The sequence below is a fragment of the Podarcis gaigeae genome, assembly GCF_964106915.1.
Source record: "Podarcis gaigeae genome assembly, chromosome: 9".
Lineage (NCBI taxonomy): Eukaryota > Metazoa > Chordata > Lepidosauria > Squamata > Lacertidae > Podarcis > Podarcis gaigeae.
In genome coordinates, this window is record NC_139685.1 from 63,491,424 (window position 1) to 63,507,556 (window position 16,133).

Here is a 16,133-nt window from a genome sequence, read left to right on the forward strand (position 1 = left end):
TACATTAGCCATGTTTCATTCACAGTTCATCTTTGCCTGACAGCATCTACAATAGCATTGGAGAACTGTGGCCCTTCAAATTTGCTGGACCCATCAGCCCCAGCCAGCACAGAGGTCAAGGGTGATGGGAGTAATCACCCAGCAACATCTGAAGGGAAAGAGGCTCTGCACCCGTGATCCAAAAGAAGCAAAGCCCCAGTAGCCAGCCCCTGGAGAAGTGCCCAGGCCAATATGTCAGGCCAAGGAGACAGTGATGTTCACACAGGTGACACAGCCGAAATGAAATAGGGTTGCATGCAGATAAATAATATGCTTATCTTTCTCTCCCCATCCCCTTTATGACATCTGACCAGTGTGCCAAATACCAGGTTCAATGCAAATTATTGATTTGTCTATCCCACCCCCCAAAGCCCTTCACAACCTGAGACCTGCACATCTCATAGACCACATCTCTGGTTTTCCTGCTTGCTTGATAAGACTCAGTGATGCAGCGTGGGTATATATTATATATAAAAGGTAAAGGGACCCCTGACAATTAGGTCCAGTCGTGGACGACTCTGGGGTTTGAGCACTCATCTTGCTTTATTGGCCGAGGGAGCCAGCGTACAGCTTCCGGGTCATGTGGTCAGCATGACTAAGCCGTTTCTGGCGAACCAGAGCAGCGCACTGAAATGCCGTTTACCTTCCTGCTGGAGCGGTACCTATTTATCTACTTGCACTTCAAGCTTTCAAACTGCTAGGTTGGCAGGAGCAGGGACCAAGCAACGGGAACTCACCCCATTGCGGGGATTTGAAACGCTGACCTTCTGATCGGCAAGCCCTAGTCTCTGTGGTTTAACCCACAGTGCCATCCTGCTGCTCAATTTGATCAGAGTTGTAATATCGGGGAAGGAGAGGTTTTACTTGTTTCTCCTTGAGAAAGAGGGTCACACCTATATGCATAATGCCTGCCCCCCCCCCCCGGAGAAAATACCAGGTTGGGAGAGGCACAATTTAAACAAACAAAAAACAGCAGGGCAGGCTTAAAATCCTCTCCAGATGCACAGCCCTGGACAGCTATGGGCAGAAGAATGCTCATGTGCACATGCACATATCTGAATTTTCTCATTCAAACTCCTATGTGAGATCTGTGCTAAGAAGAGCCTTGCTTGATAGAAGACCTATCTCGCTCAGCATCCTGTTCTCGGGTCAGAGGCCTATCTAGCTCAGCATCCTTGTCAACTAGATGCCAATGAAAAGCTCACAAGCAAGACATGAACACAACTTCGTCTCTGCAACAGCTGGTATCCAGAGGCATGCCAGCTCCAATATTGGAGGAGGTGCACAGCCTTGATAGTCTTTTCAGATGTGTATGAAACTCATGCGCATCACTGTGGGGGAAGTATGTGAATGGTCTTTCCACACGTTGCGTCAGAACTGTGAAAGGAGTGTGCCCAATGTCACTTGTGCTTCCTAACAACATACAAAGCCGCTATAAGGCAGAAAGCATATTTCTGCTAAATGAATATAAGAAGAAGTTAACCTTAGAGGAAATGGAATCCTTGACGTGTTGGCAAGGTCAGTGTCTGGATGAATTACCTGCTGAAGCAAATGCCAAAGGCACAAGTAGGTTTGTCAAGGAGTGAGATTACCTGCACACAACGCCTTTCTGGACAGCTTTCCCATTATGGGTAAAAATAATAATTCCCTCACTTGGAGATTATTCATAAATGAAGCACATTTTTCTTTCCATGCATATTCCTCATGTGGAACTGGGTTTTGCCACAACGCTTTGCCCTTAATGACAGCAGGCTTCGTGACAGCAGGGGTGGAGAAGCTGTGGCTAATTGGCATCAGCTGAAGGCCGGTGTTATGTACTGAGTTGAATAGAATCCAAAAGGCAGCAGTCTGATTGGTCCTAGAACAATAGGATTCAGAATGCAGCAGTCTGTTTGGTCCTAGAACAACAGGGTCCAAAATGCAGCAGTCTGATTGCTTCACAAGCCACCCAATCCAGCTCCAGGTGGAAGTGAATCCGCAACCTGATTGGCCTACAGGTGAATCCCGGAATTAGCCAAACATGTGGGGCCCATTGTGTAAATAATGTATATATAGCAGACATTCTGGGGGAACTTCCATTCCTCCTCACCACTATGAGCTGAATAAAGAGCATGAAATCCATTCTCGACTTCAGCCACTATGGCCAATAGCCAGGGATGAAGGGAGTCACAGTCCACCAACATCTGGAGGGCCACATCATAGCTTTACAAGCAAAACATCCAAGGGGACTAAGGGCCAAACCAGTCATGTGGTTTATCATGTGATGTGCCCTTGCATACCTTATTTTTCTTAAAGCAGATGAAATGGTGCAGAGGGAAAGGAAATGCTCATTGGGGAAGGGGCTTTAACACTTTGTTTTGGTGCTGGTCAGAATCATACACCCCCATGCCAGCTTTTCCCGATGGGAGGAAAGCTCCCATTTGAACCAATGAGATAACGGGTGCAGTAGGAGGGCCCATATACAGTGAATTGGGTGTTCCCATTCTCACATAAGCACAAGAAACAAATATGGTGGTGCAGAGGGCAGGATGCAAACTGCAGCAACCTTGTGAAGGCACATCTAGTCTAGAATCGTGTTTTCACAGTAGTCAACCCCAGATGGCCACAAACAGGACATGAGCACAACAGCACCCTCCCCAATTTCCTATTTCCCCTTTATTTCAATGCCCCCATGTGGCTTAGTGTGGTTTAGGGAAGGATAAATATATGTGTGTGAATTAGAAAGCTGTGAGTTTTATGTATCCCTGGCTATGTTGTTACTTTCTAGTGCCATGTAGCTGTAGTCTTTTCAGGGAATGTTAATAACATGTATATGTAACCTTCTGAAATAAGCATATTGTATATATTTTCCCTTGCTAGCATTTAAGAGACATTTACATGTAATTGAGGCCTCAGAAGCACTGCGTCCCTGTCATCATAGATTTTTCACCCTATTAGTGGAACTAATTTTATCTACCATTTGGGTTTATTATTATTATTATTTATTTTCCATTTACACTTGTCATAAAGAAACACCACCTTCTAAAGCAATGCACTTTTGAAAGGAGTACAGCTAGTTTCAGAAATAATTATTTGAAACACAAACTGAAATGTAATCATATTTGCTTTAAATTAGAAAGGCTAATTTAATAGCAGATAATGTGCAAATCGTTTTCTTACAAGAACACAGAGTAGTTTGTCACAAAACGGCAGCACAATTTGCATTATAATGGGCTTCCTTATCATCCCACAGTATAATTGTTTAGAACATTTTGATACAGCCACCAGCAAAAAACACTTTTTAAGTTGCATCTGAACAGCTGCCAAAATTTATATCGGCACATAAAAGCCTCTAACACTATATGTGCCCACACATTAACAATGGATCATATGGAGTAGCTATTGGCAAATTAGATTTTAGTACTCTTGCCATGGACCAAAAATACTGTAGTTCATGGACCTTCTTTGCTTGTGGCCTTGATCTGGGATGGCTAAAAAAATAACATGTGGGCTAAATCTGATCTTCAAGGAAATTCAACCTGACCCTGAATATGCCTTGGTCAGCCTGATGGCTGGGGAAAGACCCTGTTGTTCTTAGTAGAACTCTCACCAGCTTTTGATACCATTGACCATAGTCTCCTCCTAGTTCACTTATAGAAAATGGGTATCAGGAGCACTCCAATGTCACATTCAAGAAGGTAACATTGGATAAATGCTCCTTGGCCCCCACCAGCTCTGGTGCTATTCTCCAGAGCAAAAGAAAACAAGCTTTCTAGGCTGCATTGACAGAAGTATAGTGTCCCAATCAAGGGAATTAACAGCACCACTCCACTCTGCCTTGGTCAAACCAAACCTGGAATACTGTGTCCAGTTCTAAGTACCACCATTTAAGAATGATATTGACAAGCTGGAACGTGTGCAGAGGAGGGTGACCAAGATGATCAAGGGATTGGAATCCAAGCCTTATGAGCAACAGTTGAAGGAGCTGGGTATGTTTAACCTGGAAAAGACGAGACTGAGAGGAGATATGACAGCCATATTCAAATATCTACAGTACGTCTACTGTTTTCTTTTGATCCAGAGGATAGTACCTGAACCAATTTCTTCAAGTTACAAGAAAGGAGATTTTGACTAAAGATCAGGAAGAACTTTCTGACAGTGAGAGCTGTACAACAGTGGAACAGACTCCCACAAGTGGTGGTAGCCTCTTCTCCCCAGGGGTTTTTAAGCAGAAGTTTGATGGCTGTCTGTCAGGGATGCTTCCATTGAGATTCCTGCAACACAGGGGGTTTGACTAGATAACTATTGGGGTCCCTTCCAACTTTACAATTCTATAATTCAACCAGGTATTTCAGCGTTACTTGTGGTGCTCAGTTTCCACAGTCCAAAAGCTATTAATTTATAATACTCATTGCCTCAAAGGCTGTGGAAGCCAAAGCAGTGAAAACTACAAAAACATTACATTGCAATGTGAAATCCTGTTACCCTTATGTAAGAAGTTCGTTTGGATCATGGTACTTGTATCAGCAAACTACGTCTGTAAGTGCAGATGAATGAGGTGGTGAAATGGGCATTATTCCTTCAGACTTCAGGAAGGGGAAAACTGTGTTTTCCTATGCACCAGAATTAGATTCAAACATAGGAAACTGCCTCACAAATATTTATCCATCAAATATTTATCCATCTAGCCCAATACTGAAGGAAATAAAGACATTTTATATTTGCCAATAGTCATCTGGCATCAGATTGTCACTGATGGGACACCAAGGGCAAGCTGTCTGTCCAATAGAGCCATTTCCCCAACTTATGCCTTTGAAATTGTAATCACAAACAGTGAAGGGAACAAATGCTACCAGTTATATTTATGCTACCACCAGTGGCATGTAGTTGTGTGTGTGGAGCACCCTAAACACACACACGCACGCACACACACACACAAACACATGAAATGAGGAAGTTTAGCTGTTTCGATTTAGTTTGATGCAGTAATTAGGACAAATATTCGTCCCAGGGTGATGAAATGCTAATCTCAATAAAGAACCAAATTAGTATGCAAAAACAACATGGGAAGATTAAAAGAATTATGAGTAATGGGGTCTGAGAGGAAAAGGTAATGGACTCCTTATTGCCAGACAGCCACACTTTATATATTTCAGGATGAAATCGCCACTTTAGGCCTTTTCCTCTATCTGGCATAAAAATATGCTTTATATATATTTTAAAGACAGAACCAGCACTGTTTTCTTCTTTTCTCTAGCATAAAAATAACAGTGCTCTTCATAGCAAAAGAGCAAAAATTATCTTCTCAGAAGAAAGAATTCAAGGATATGAGAGATTCATGGGTAGATAGTTATTTTAGCTATCTCAGTCCTGTTCTGCAGAGATAAGCGAACTGGTAGTCATCTAGCTGTATCGTTGGTAAGTTGCTTTGTGGTGTTCAGAGTCTGTCGAGGTAACAGGAGCAATACTTCAGAGTATCTTTGTATCCATGTGGATTATCTGCCTTCAGATTTGAAATAAGACATGTGTGGGTGGGGGGAAGAATTTTGTCTTTCAGATATGAGCGCTGAAGAAGAATACTTTTGCTTGGCAATCTGCCATAAATGAAACAGGAATTTGGACACTGGGTGGAGAAGTGTTCATATTGTGAAATTAAGCAAAGATTAACTCTGTCTCCCCAGTTCTCATTCGCTGTTTGGTAGCTGGCATTGATGCACAGAGAATTAATGAGTGGTACTAGACACTGCTAATGAGTGTCTCTACTTATTAGGAGCTAGATTGTCTACTGGCAATAAATAAGGACTGCTTTATTGACCAGTAAGTTTGTCTGCATACTACAATAACTTGTTCAAGTACAGTTTTTTAAATGTAACACAGCAAAGTGAAGTTACTATAGCTACTAGCTAGCCATTCCAACCCAGTCCAAATTTAGCCTTACAACAACATTTTGTAGTAAGTTTTGGTGCAAGATAATGAATAGCCCAATGTGCTTCTTGATAGAGAAAGGAATTCTCATCTGGGTCTCTCCATAGTACTAGGACAACACATTAACCCCTACATCATAACTTCCCCTAATGCTGCTCCAGAGGATCCTTGAATTTCTGACTCTACTGTTTCTGACTGCTCCATTTCTTTCCAGCCTTGCCTGAGATTTTTCTCTCCTGTACATTAAAAGTTGTGATTTATTTTATTTGACCCTATTTCATCTGCAGGGGAGAAAGGCAGATTATTCTGCTTCAGAGTTTTTCTCTTTCCCTTTTATGCCACTTTCCAACATTGCCACATAAAGCCAGGAAGGAGAACTTGGTGACTTCCAGATGTTGTTGGACTACAACTCCCATCACCCCTGACCATTTGCCATGCTAGCTGGGGCTGATGGGAGATGGAGTCCAACAACATCTGGAGGATCACAGGGTCCCTATGTCTACTTTAAAGTGAGCCTGTTTATTTATAGAGTTATATAAAAGGTAAAGGTAAAGGACCCCTGAAAGTTAAATCCAGTCGCAGATGACTCTGGGGTGGTGGCGTTCATCTCACTTTACTGGCCGAGAGAGCCGATGTTTGTCTGCAGACAGTTTTTCCGGGTCATGTGGCCAGCATGATTAAGCCGCTTCTGGCGAAACCATCGCAGCACACAAAAATGCTGTTTACATTCCCACCAGAGCAGTACCTATTTATCTACTTGCACTTTGACGTGCTTTCAAACTGCTAGGTTGGAAGGAGCTGGGATCGAGCAATGGGAGCTCACCCCGTCACGGGGATTCGAACTGCCGACCTTCCGATCGGCAAGCCCAAGGCTCAGTCGTTTAGACCACAGTGCCACCCATGTCCCTTATATACTGAACATTAAACAAAGGATTTAGGTGATGAACATAACACATCCATAAAACAGAATATAAATACTTAAGTCAACATCTGGGCAGTGGTAGACAATAATCAATGGTTGAGCTAAACATCAGAAAAGCCCTGTGTAAGCAGAAAAGCCTTAAGATAATGAAGAGTCTTAAGTATCTTGAGAAGGAATCTGAACAAAATATCAGTGGTACTAGCTAAATGATAATCGGGAAGGAATTCCAACAGCAAGTTTAGATCTTGAAACAGGTGTTGATGGGAATCTCCCAGTAGCAGCCAGGAGGCTGCATTCTGCATATACAGCAGCTTCTGAACCAAAAACAAGGGAAGCGCAAAACGAGAGAACAAGTGAAACATATTAACATGTGGCACAATCCCATTTTAAATCTACATTAGATATGGATGAAGTCCAAAAAGGGGACAGAGTTACTTTTAAGTTCTTGCATACATAGTTAGTGTTGCTTTGCACATTAGAAAATTATGTTTGACAACTTGACATTTTAATTCCTTCAATCCCATTAAGCTGTTAGGAGATTCAATTACTGCATAACATGGGTCGGGAACTCCTCTGTCTGTGGTGCCCTCCTTTCTTATCCCACTTCTATTTCCTATTGCTTTTTATTAACAGAGTTGGAGAACTCATTAGAAGCCTTGTTATCATTAACATTATTAAACTTTGTCTTCCTCATTATCAGGAACATTTTTATCTCTGCTGTCATTAAGCAGCACATCATTTAGCTCAAAATTACTCACAGGCTATGGGAAGGACGCAGTGTAATCCACACTTTCCTGGACTTTTGTGTGTGTGAAACATCTTCCGGTTGCTTGCAGATTATTTGCAATGCAGTCTCCAACATATGCCAATTTATTGGGACAATCAGCTCTTTTTGCCAAGAAAGCTCAGGTGTATTTGAAATGACGAGCCCGAGGCAACAATAGACGCACAGCAAACTCGGTTGGGGAATTGGTTCATTTTGGCTGCTTTATTATGGCCAACAATAGCAAATTAATAATGGACAATTGAGATAATGATGGTGGGAATTAACTGGGCTGATTTTACTTTATTTTTTTGTGCTGTTCTAGCCACTTAAGCATTTAAGTAGGCAAACAACTACATCATTATGCTTTCTACCTTTAAATATATATGTCAAAGGGGCTGGAGAACAAGTTAAGACCCAGGTGTGAGCCTGGCATTTAGGAGGCAGATGTTGCTGTTTCGTTCTCCTTCAACCTGCTTCTCTCAAGCTTTAATTCTTCATGCATGTCCCCCATTAGGCTTAACCATGCTTAAAGGTGTGGGTTCCAGCCTCATATAAGTCTAGCATGCTTGAATCTAATTAGAGCATGGAGAGACTAAACCATAGACTAACCTGTCCTGTCAGGCTTAGCCAATGCTATGACTTCAAACTTTATGAGGAAATGGGGCACCACTTTGTTATCACTCTCTCTCTCCGTGTGTATTTCAGTATGTAAAGAGCTCTCAGCTGGTTGTTCCACGACATGGTTTTAACCAGCCTTTTTCATTTCAAACCAGAACAGAGTCTGAAACTAGTATTTTTTTCTATACCAGTAGTTTAGAAACTTTTACTATATGTAACTAAGCAATGTTTTACTGCCTATGCATCTTTTCTGACTATTGTATGGACAAAGGACATTTCGGTGGATCCCTGGGCTACCTCAAAAGGAAGCTGAGCACGACAAAAACTCTGCACTGCACCCATGAAAGTCTTGGTATCTGGGGTGGTGGCAAGGATGTTCTCTTGTTCTTCTCCCTCCCTCAAACACAACTACTTCTCCTTTATCTTATAGTTCACATACTCAGTTAAAACTACAATGCTATGCACACTTTTCTGGGCAGAAGCCTCCCTGAAAACAGTGGGACTTACTCCTGAGTAAGAATGCAAAGGATTGTGCCACAGATCACTTCATCTAGATCACCCTCACTTCTTACCAACAAAGTTCCAGTAGACTACAAGGAGAGATGGGCAGCAGATTTGAAAGAGTGTTTCATATTTGGGGGTTATTTTTCCCTGTGGATCGATTCTGTGGTCACATTCCCTTGCCTGGGGCAGTTCATGAAGAAGTAATTGCTGGTGCCGGCACTGTAATGCACCCACAGCTAAGTCTCTTTTAATAGATATTTTGTTCAGACAGTTTGCCTGGCAGAAAAACAAGTAGCACAAACCATTACAATGGCTTGAATTCTGCCAGAAGATCTTTAACTTCCATAAGGAATGTCTGCCATATCAAAACGGTTGATACTGCAGCCCATCCCAAAATCTTCACAGTCATCATTCATCAGCGTTGTATCTACAAATCAAAGCCAAAATGGTGAACTATATATCGGCAAACTGTTTGGTTTGTAAATGGGAGGCAAACATTAAAAAGAAATAAACCGACTGCCAAACCGACTACACTACTATCAGAATCTGATGCCTTCTTATTCTTCTTCTTCTTCTTCTTCTTCTTCTTATTATTATTATTATTATTATTAATGTAAAATTCACACTCAATGCATGTTAAAGCAGCATGTAATGAAGGAATTACCCATTTCCAGCATGAATTACTTGATTTTTTAAAAAAGTGACTACTTTAAATGCAGACGTTGAATAAATCAGTAACAATATACTGGTTAATTACAAACTTGGTTAGCTAAAGAAACCTGGAGAGATTTAATAAATTGATAACTGCCTCTTAATTTGCCAGTCATTTGTGATATTTGTTGGGCTGACAGAGAGATGTACCGATCTCTTAAAAGCTCCTTTCACATAAAATGCCAAATCTTATCACCCAAATAATGAGCTGTTGAGGTGCTTCTGAACAGGAGTTCAATACGGTAAACAGGCGGTTTTGATATTGCAAACGGGTAGGTGGCAAGAGGTGCTTTTGATTCTTTTTTAAAATTTATATGGGATTTTCCTCATGAAAGGGTAAATCAATATTAAATGGAGGCAAAATACAGACTGGCATTCTAATGATAATGACGTCAAATGGATGCTGTGAAAAACTTGCATAAAAGAACACCAGTCCCACAATAAATACCTGTCTGGCTATTGGGAAGCTCCCTTGATCTTGTTGAAATCTATGATCAGGTTCAGAGTCTAGAGATCTTCACTTTTTATAATACTAGCCCTCATGTTTATGAAAATACTATTAATCATGAGTAAGCTATGATGGGGAAAAGGGGGGGGGAGTTGTGGAACTGGAGCATTGGTGTCCTTTCTCATAGCTTTCCGGCAGCATAATGCCTGTGTCCTCCTTTAACTCTCCTTCTGCTACAATCCTGATACAACCATGCAAATACTGAGACTCTTTTGAGAACATCCACACAAAGTGTTAGATATTGGTTCTATTTTTGTTTTAATTTTGAAAAACTGAGTAGTTTCTGAACTCATATAGTCAGAATAAGATTAGACACCCACTTCACATCATCTTAGGAATCTTTATAAAAGTAATTTATCCATGCTCTGTAAAATATGAATAATGGAGGGGAAATCCACAATATAAACTGTTTCAATATCTGCATGTTCATCATGTAATAACTGCAACATCAAGTGTTGACTTTAATTTGTGAAACGGCTATCTACCTCTGTAGAAAGAGATTTCCTATCAGCTGTGTCCAAACACAATGTTAAATGAAAGCTTAGTTCTGCATGAACTAAACTAAGCTTGTTTACTCCCCACAACCTTCTCTGTCTTCCTCTGGCATGACGTCCAAACTGAAACAAAAATGCGGTGAGTTTGAACTATGATCTGACCGAACAACTCAAGATCAAACTGTGGTTTCTGATTCTGGCTAGTTTGGATAAACCATGGCTGACTGTCATCCTTGATTGAGAAGAAACAATAAACTGTGCTTAGTAGAAAACAGAAGCAGATCTTTCGGCCACGTGGAAAGAAGAGGTACAAGTAGGTTCATACACATCACATTAACCATATGGCTGAAACAGGACATAATCTCTTTGACAAAATAGTTTCCAATGGAAGCAGTTGCTACACAGCTCACCAATTGCTCTTCTGAGTGACCAGATCGATTTCAAGCTCTTTGATAGAGTGTTTAAAAACAATGCCAACATCAGAGGCAGATGGAAATCAATCTAGTCGCATGGCTCAGTGATCAGATGACTGCTTTGCCTTGTGACGAACAGTAATGTACAATGAATGTTCCAAGTGGCCAGGGACCATTGTCAGTCAAGTCAGCCTGTTTCCTTAAACTTTACTTACCAGTTAATCTCTCTTTAAATTCCTATCCAATCTTAACCCCTCCTCCAATTCCCTTTCCCTTTCAGTTTTCCATCTTGTTTTATAATGCTGTCAACAAGAGCACTTTATTTCCCTCTATTCTCCTCAAAAGTCAAATGTATTACAGGAGCTAGAAGCACCATGATCAAGACTGGACAGCTATGGACAATTTAGCTATGGACCTTTTGGTTTTTTTAATCAATAAATCAATAGTTTGCAAAAGCAAGTGTCAGAAGATCAACCTCCCGTAGTTAGTTCTGGTATTTTCCATCACCATTAACATAGAAAAACAGTAGCCTTTCAGTCATTTAAACCCTTACCTCTTGGAGAACCCTCTTCATTTTCAGAAGTAATGTTTTGACAGCTGTACAGTCTTGCATCATCAGTCGAAAGGGCAAAGATTCCATCCCTCCACCATCTTCAATGGCTGCAAAAGGCCACTCCACAGATGGGCTGCTAGCCAGTTGGCTGACACGAGGGCACCTTGCTTCTCCTCGATCCACTTCCTTTGACAACTTCAGAGAAAGATTCCTGTCAAGATATGTTAAGATCATTAGCTGCAATACAAATGTTTTCAGGAAAGAATGCCATAATTTAAATCGGTTAGCTTCAATTTTTCATATCTGAGACCACCAGTAACCTAACCTGCTACATCATCTTAATGTCTTAAGCATCTAAATAAAAACTCAGGGGCTGTACAGTATGTAACCAAGATTAACCACACACACACAAAACTGCTTAAAAGAGTGTGAGGGGTTGATTCATAAATCTAGAGGCAATGAGATCCAAAATGAACATAAGAAAGTTAATTGTATAAAGAAGTGAAAGAAAAAGGGAAAGAAGAAAAATAGTACTTCTAGGCAAGAAAGATGATTTACACCATTTCTCCGCGAGGCGAAACAGGAATGTGATTCACACCCCCGTCTCCCCTCCCACAACCCTACACCCAACCCACCACTTCCCTTGTCAGCAGAACAGCCCCCTATCACGAAAACACAGTGAGAGTGGACATTCTGCAAGCTCTTGCTGCTCATCTTCTCTACCTTAGGAGTAGGAAAGAGGAGCAAGCAATGCTGAACACTGGAACACCACCCTCTTGCCAAAGCTGGCATGAGGCAGGGGGTGTCCCACAAAGGGAGAGGAAGATAAGCGGCAAGGCCGCGTCCCAGAACAACTTCCTCTTGGGGCTTTCTGGCAGCAGGGGCAGGTGGGACACCACCTCTTGTGCTTCCATGGCCTGAGGAGGCGGCTTCAGCCCACCACATGGGTGGGCTGGCTCTGAGTTACAGTAAATCACTGCCTAATGGAAGGCCAACAAAGGGGAATATATTCAAGCCAAGATACAACAGAATATAACAGCCGCTTTTGTTTTCCTTTTATTATATATGTCTTTCTTTGCCCTCCCAATCTCTACCTAAGCCCTCTATCATCCTACTTTATCATGTCCTTCCTCATAAAGTACAAAATAAAATATTAGGTGGTGTCCCCTGGTGTGACCGAATGTAGGTTGCCTGTGACCCTATTTTAAGACCAATTATTTAAGTAAAGCGAGCTCTATTACCTGATAAGATGAAACATCAGTGCAGTGAAAAGTTTTGTTCAAAGAGATGTGAAAGACCTAGAGAAGATACCAGTTCAATTTGCTTGAACTTGGATCTGTCTTCAAAGAGCACAACACAATTCCTTTATGCACTCTAAAAGGTATCTCTATACTTTAAATCATTAAACGTAAACACCATTTAAGCCCTGGACAAGAGGAGATGAATACTTGAATGGCGCCAAGTTTTAAGGACAAAAAGCATGACAAGAGTTTAAATTATTGTGAGAGAGAGGAATGGGAGGACAACAATGTATGGCACCTTGAGCACCAAGGAGGAAAGGTGGGATATAAATGTAATAATAATGTTAAATAAGTGCTGGTTTTCTATCAGCAGTTTGGAGGTAAAACATCTGCAAGGATTTATTGGAAAGTCCCTCATTCAATCTTTAGCTGCACATCCCCCCCCCCCCACCGGCATGATCCTCAAGAGCATGGATATTAATCACACTTTGAAACTCTTATTATATTGAGGCAGTCTTGCAAGTACAGTGGATACAAACTAAGAAGATTAAACACAAAATAATCTGAAAATCTTTGTGTCAGTAAAGCTTAATTGTATGTCATCAGTTGTATTTCCTTATTACTGTGGTTCCACATTTTACGTTTTAAGCAGGGGTGGCGCAATGCCTACAACTGGTTCCATAAGCAAATGAAATATCTAATAAGTGGGCACATTTTTGCACATGCCAAGTTATAAGCATAGATACTAATAGTGGTTTTTTAAAAAAACAAAAACGCAGACATCTCACCATAGCAGGGAAGATGCATGGTAGAGCGTGATGCTGATAACTTACAGGTTTGATCCCTGTATGGAACAACTGCTTATCCCTGCATTGCAATTCTGTAATTATATGATTCTAAGTAAGGTGACCTGTGTTCTTGCTCACTGCTTTCCAGGTGCTGACCACTGATAGGCAAGTTCAAGGACCCTGTTTTCCCTTCTTAAGGTTCTTTGGACAGCAGTTCAACTAGAGGACTCTCTTCTGTAAAGTAAGACAGACAGCCACCCTATATTGTATTTCTGATCCATTCTCTTCCTCTCCCCACACCCCTCATCCCACCAAGAGCTGCATGAATTAGATTCTCTGTTTCAGTTACAGATAGGTAGCCGTGTTGGTCTGCCATAGTCAAAACAAAAAAATTCCTTCCAGTAGCACCTTAAAGACCAACTAAGTTAGTTCTTGGTATGAGCTCATACCAAGAACTTACTTAGTTGGTCTTTAAGGTGCTACTGGAAGGAATTTTTTTGTTTAGATTCTCTGTTTCTGCTCTTTAGGTCAATTCATAGCACAATCAGCCATGACCTCTTGCCAGGCACGTATTCTCATGCATCCTAACCAGATGCAAATGGTTACACATTGCCACATACTCAACATGCAAAAAGATAGTTGACACAAGTTTCTAGGTGCTTTCTTGAAGGAGTAGAAAACTGGATAATCAAAAGTAGAGTAAACGGGGGTGGGGGGTGGAAAAGAGAACAAATATATATATATATATATTTAAGGAGCAAGGCCAAATCAAAATGAGATGGCACATTACATTGCAGTGACTTTCCCATGTCAGCCATAAACCTGAGCATCAGATCATATTGATGAAATTTTACAGGTAGGTGTGTGTGTGTGTGTGTGTGTGTGTGTGCAGGTAAATAAGTAAGCCACTCTTTCTGGATTTTTATTTCCTTCTTACTGATCCTCATATTTATGAGGTTTGACAGTTTATGAGAATTTAAACTTCACGGACACCAAGATTCAAAGATTACTTAGCTTAATCTTCTTAGTTCTCATCAACAGGGCTTGCAACAAAGCCACAGGAGAATGAGCTGGAGTACAAACAATGGGCTCCTAGAGCCTTCACTTCTTGACACCAGCTTAGCAAGTGAGAGACAAGCAAAACGATCCGCCAGCTCTACCAGCAGATCAAAAGGCCACAGTGGGCATTATGTCAGAGATGTTCATTCCCAAACAGAACTTTAGACAAAATCTTAGTTAGATTAGATTAGGAATTAGATTAGTTAGATTAGGAATACTATAGTGATTCCTAAGCAGTAACCTGATGGTAAAATCCCGAACCAACAACTTAATAAGAAGCATATTTATTATTTCCAAATAACTTTCAAATCAAAGGACAGCACAAGGTAAAATCAGACAGAGGTTCTGCCCTCATGATGACAATCTAGTTTTCTTTTCTAAAATTATGCACCACAGCAAGGTGATCCACAAAACCAATCTTCACAGAAAATCCTGCACTGTTCTAATCCTTGGCATTCTTGAATTTGAGCGGCATATGTCTGCAGATTAACTCTGTGACTGAACCACAAAAAAGATGCCTAAGTAAGACATCTGTGGGGTTAAGAAAGGCCACAAATAGCCAATTAGGAGACTCTACAGCATTCTAAAGTGGTGGTGCAAATCAACAAGTTGCATACAGGTTGGCTGTCATGGGTTGAATGAAGAATTTCAATTTGCAGCGCTTTAATTGCAGTATGCCAGTGTCTGGGTAAAACAGAGCCCAGGTTTTTAATCATCCACGAGTAATTTATTTCAGTCAGTTCAGATTGTTCCAACGAGAAGAGTTTTCTTTTCCACACTTCTACTGGTTCTTTGTATGAGCATGGGGTAACTCCAAGTGATTCAAACAAGTACAGTGTTCTCTGTGGGCAAGGGCTGTCTGAAGTGAAGGAGTCTGCCATGTTTGCAATGAGGAAGGACAGTAGTTTGCAGTCTCGTTCTAGACAGACGCAACTCCTTAACTATCCAGGGCAAACATCTTCATGTTTAGTCAGAAGAAAGGGTCACTGAGTTGAGTGGGGCTTATTTCCTAGCAAATCTGTATAGGATTACACTTATAATTATATTACACTTATAAGTATTATACTGATTTTACACCATGGTACAAATCTCCCCCACCCTACAAGGACTTCACATTTACCAGGCCATCACTATAATGCCACAAAACAAATGTTGCTAGAATGGATCCAGTTATGTGAGATATATATATATATATATATATATATATATATATATATATATATTTGATATTACACTATCAACAAACCTCACATCTTTAACTGTGGAATCCTCTTCCCTCATTCTCCCTTGTAGGTCTTTGGATTTCCATAATACTAAATTTGATTTAAGCCAATTTACATTCTGATCCAGAAACCAATTCAAGTTCAATTATGGTGATTTCATTCCACTGACTGAAGTCAATGGAGTTAAATCAAGCCAAGTCCAAATAACCAAGTCTAACTGGCTTGTGTATCAGCTTTCCCAGCTCTCCACACTTCCCTTTTTGTTAAGGGCTAATACTTTGAAAATGTGTATGACAGACAGGCTAGATGATTAAAATGCATAGTATGGGGTAAGGTGCATGTTGTTTGACATTTTACAGCTTTTAGCACTGAGCATCATTTATTGCCAAT

The 16,133-nt window shown here is 40.9% G+C and overlaps 1 protein-coding gene across 7 annotated transcripts in view; it reads right to left on the bottom strand.

Annotated features, from left to right (window-relative positions):
• CCSER1 (coiled-coil serine rich protein 1) overlaps positions 1-16,133 on the bottom strand; it is a 691,921-nt gene that overhangs the window by 393,027 nt on the left and 282,761 nt on the right. For all 7 annotated transcript variants that reach the window (XM_083756443.1, XM_083756445.1, XM_083756444.1 and 4 more), the window contains one exon: positions 11,433-11,643. In XM_083756443.1, coding sequence (XP_083612569.1) covers positions 11,433-11,643 — 211 coding nt within the window. The remainder of the gene's footprint in view (positions 1-11,432; positions 11,644-16,133) is intronic.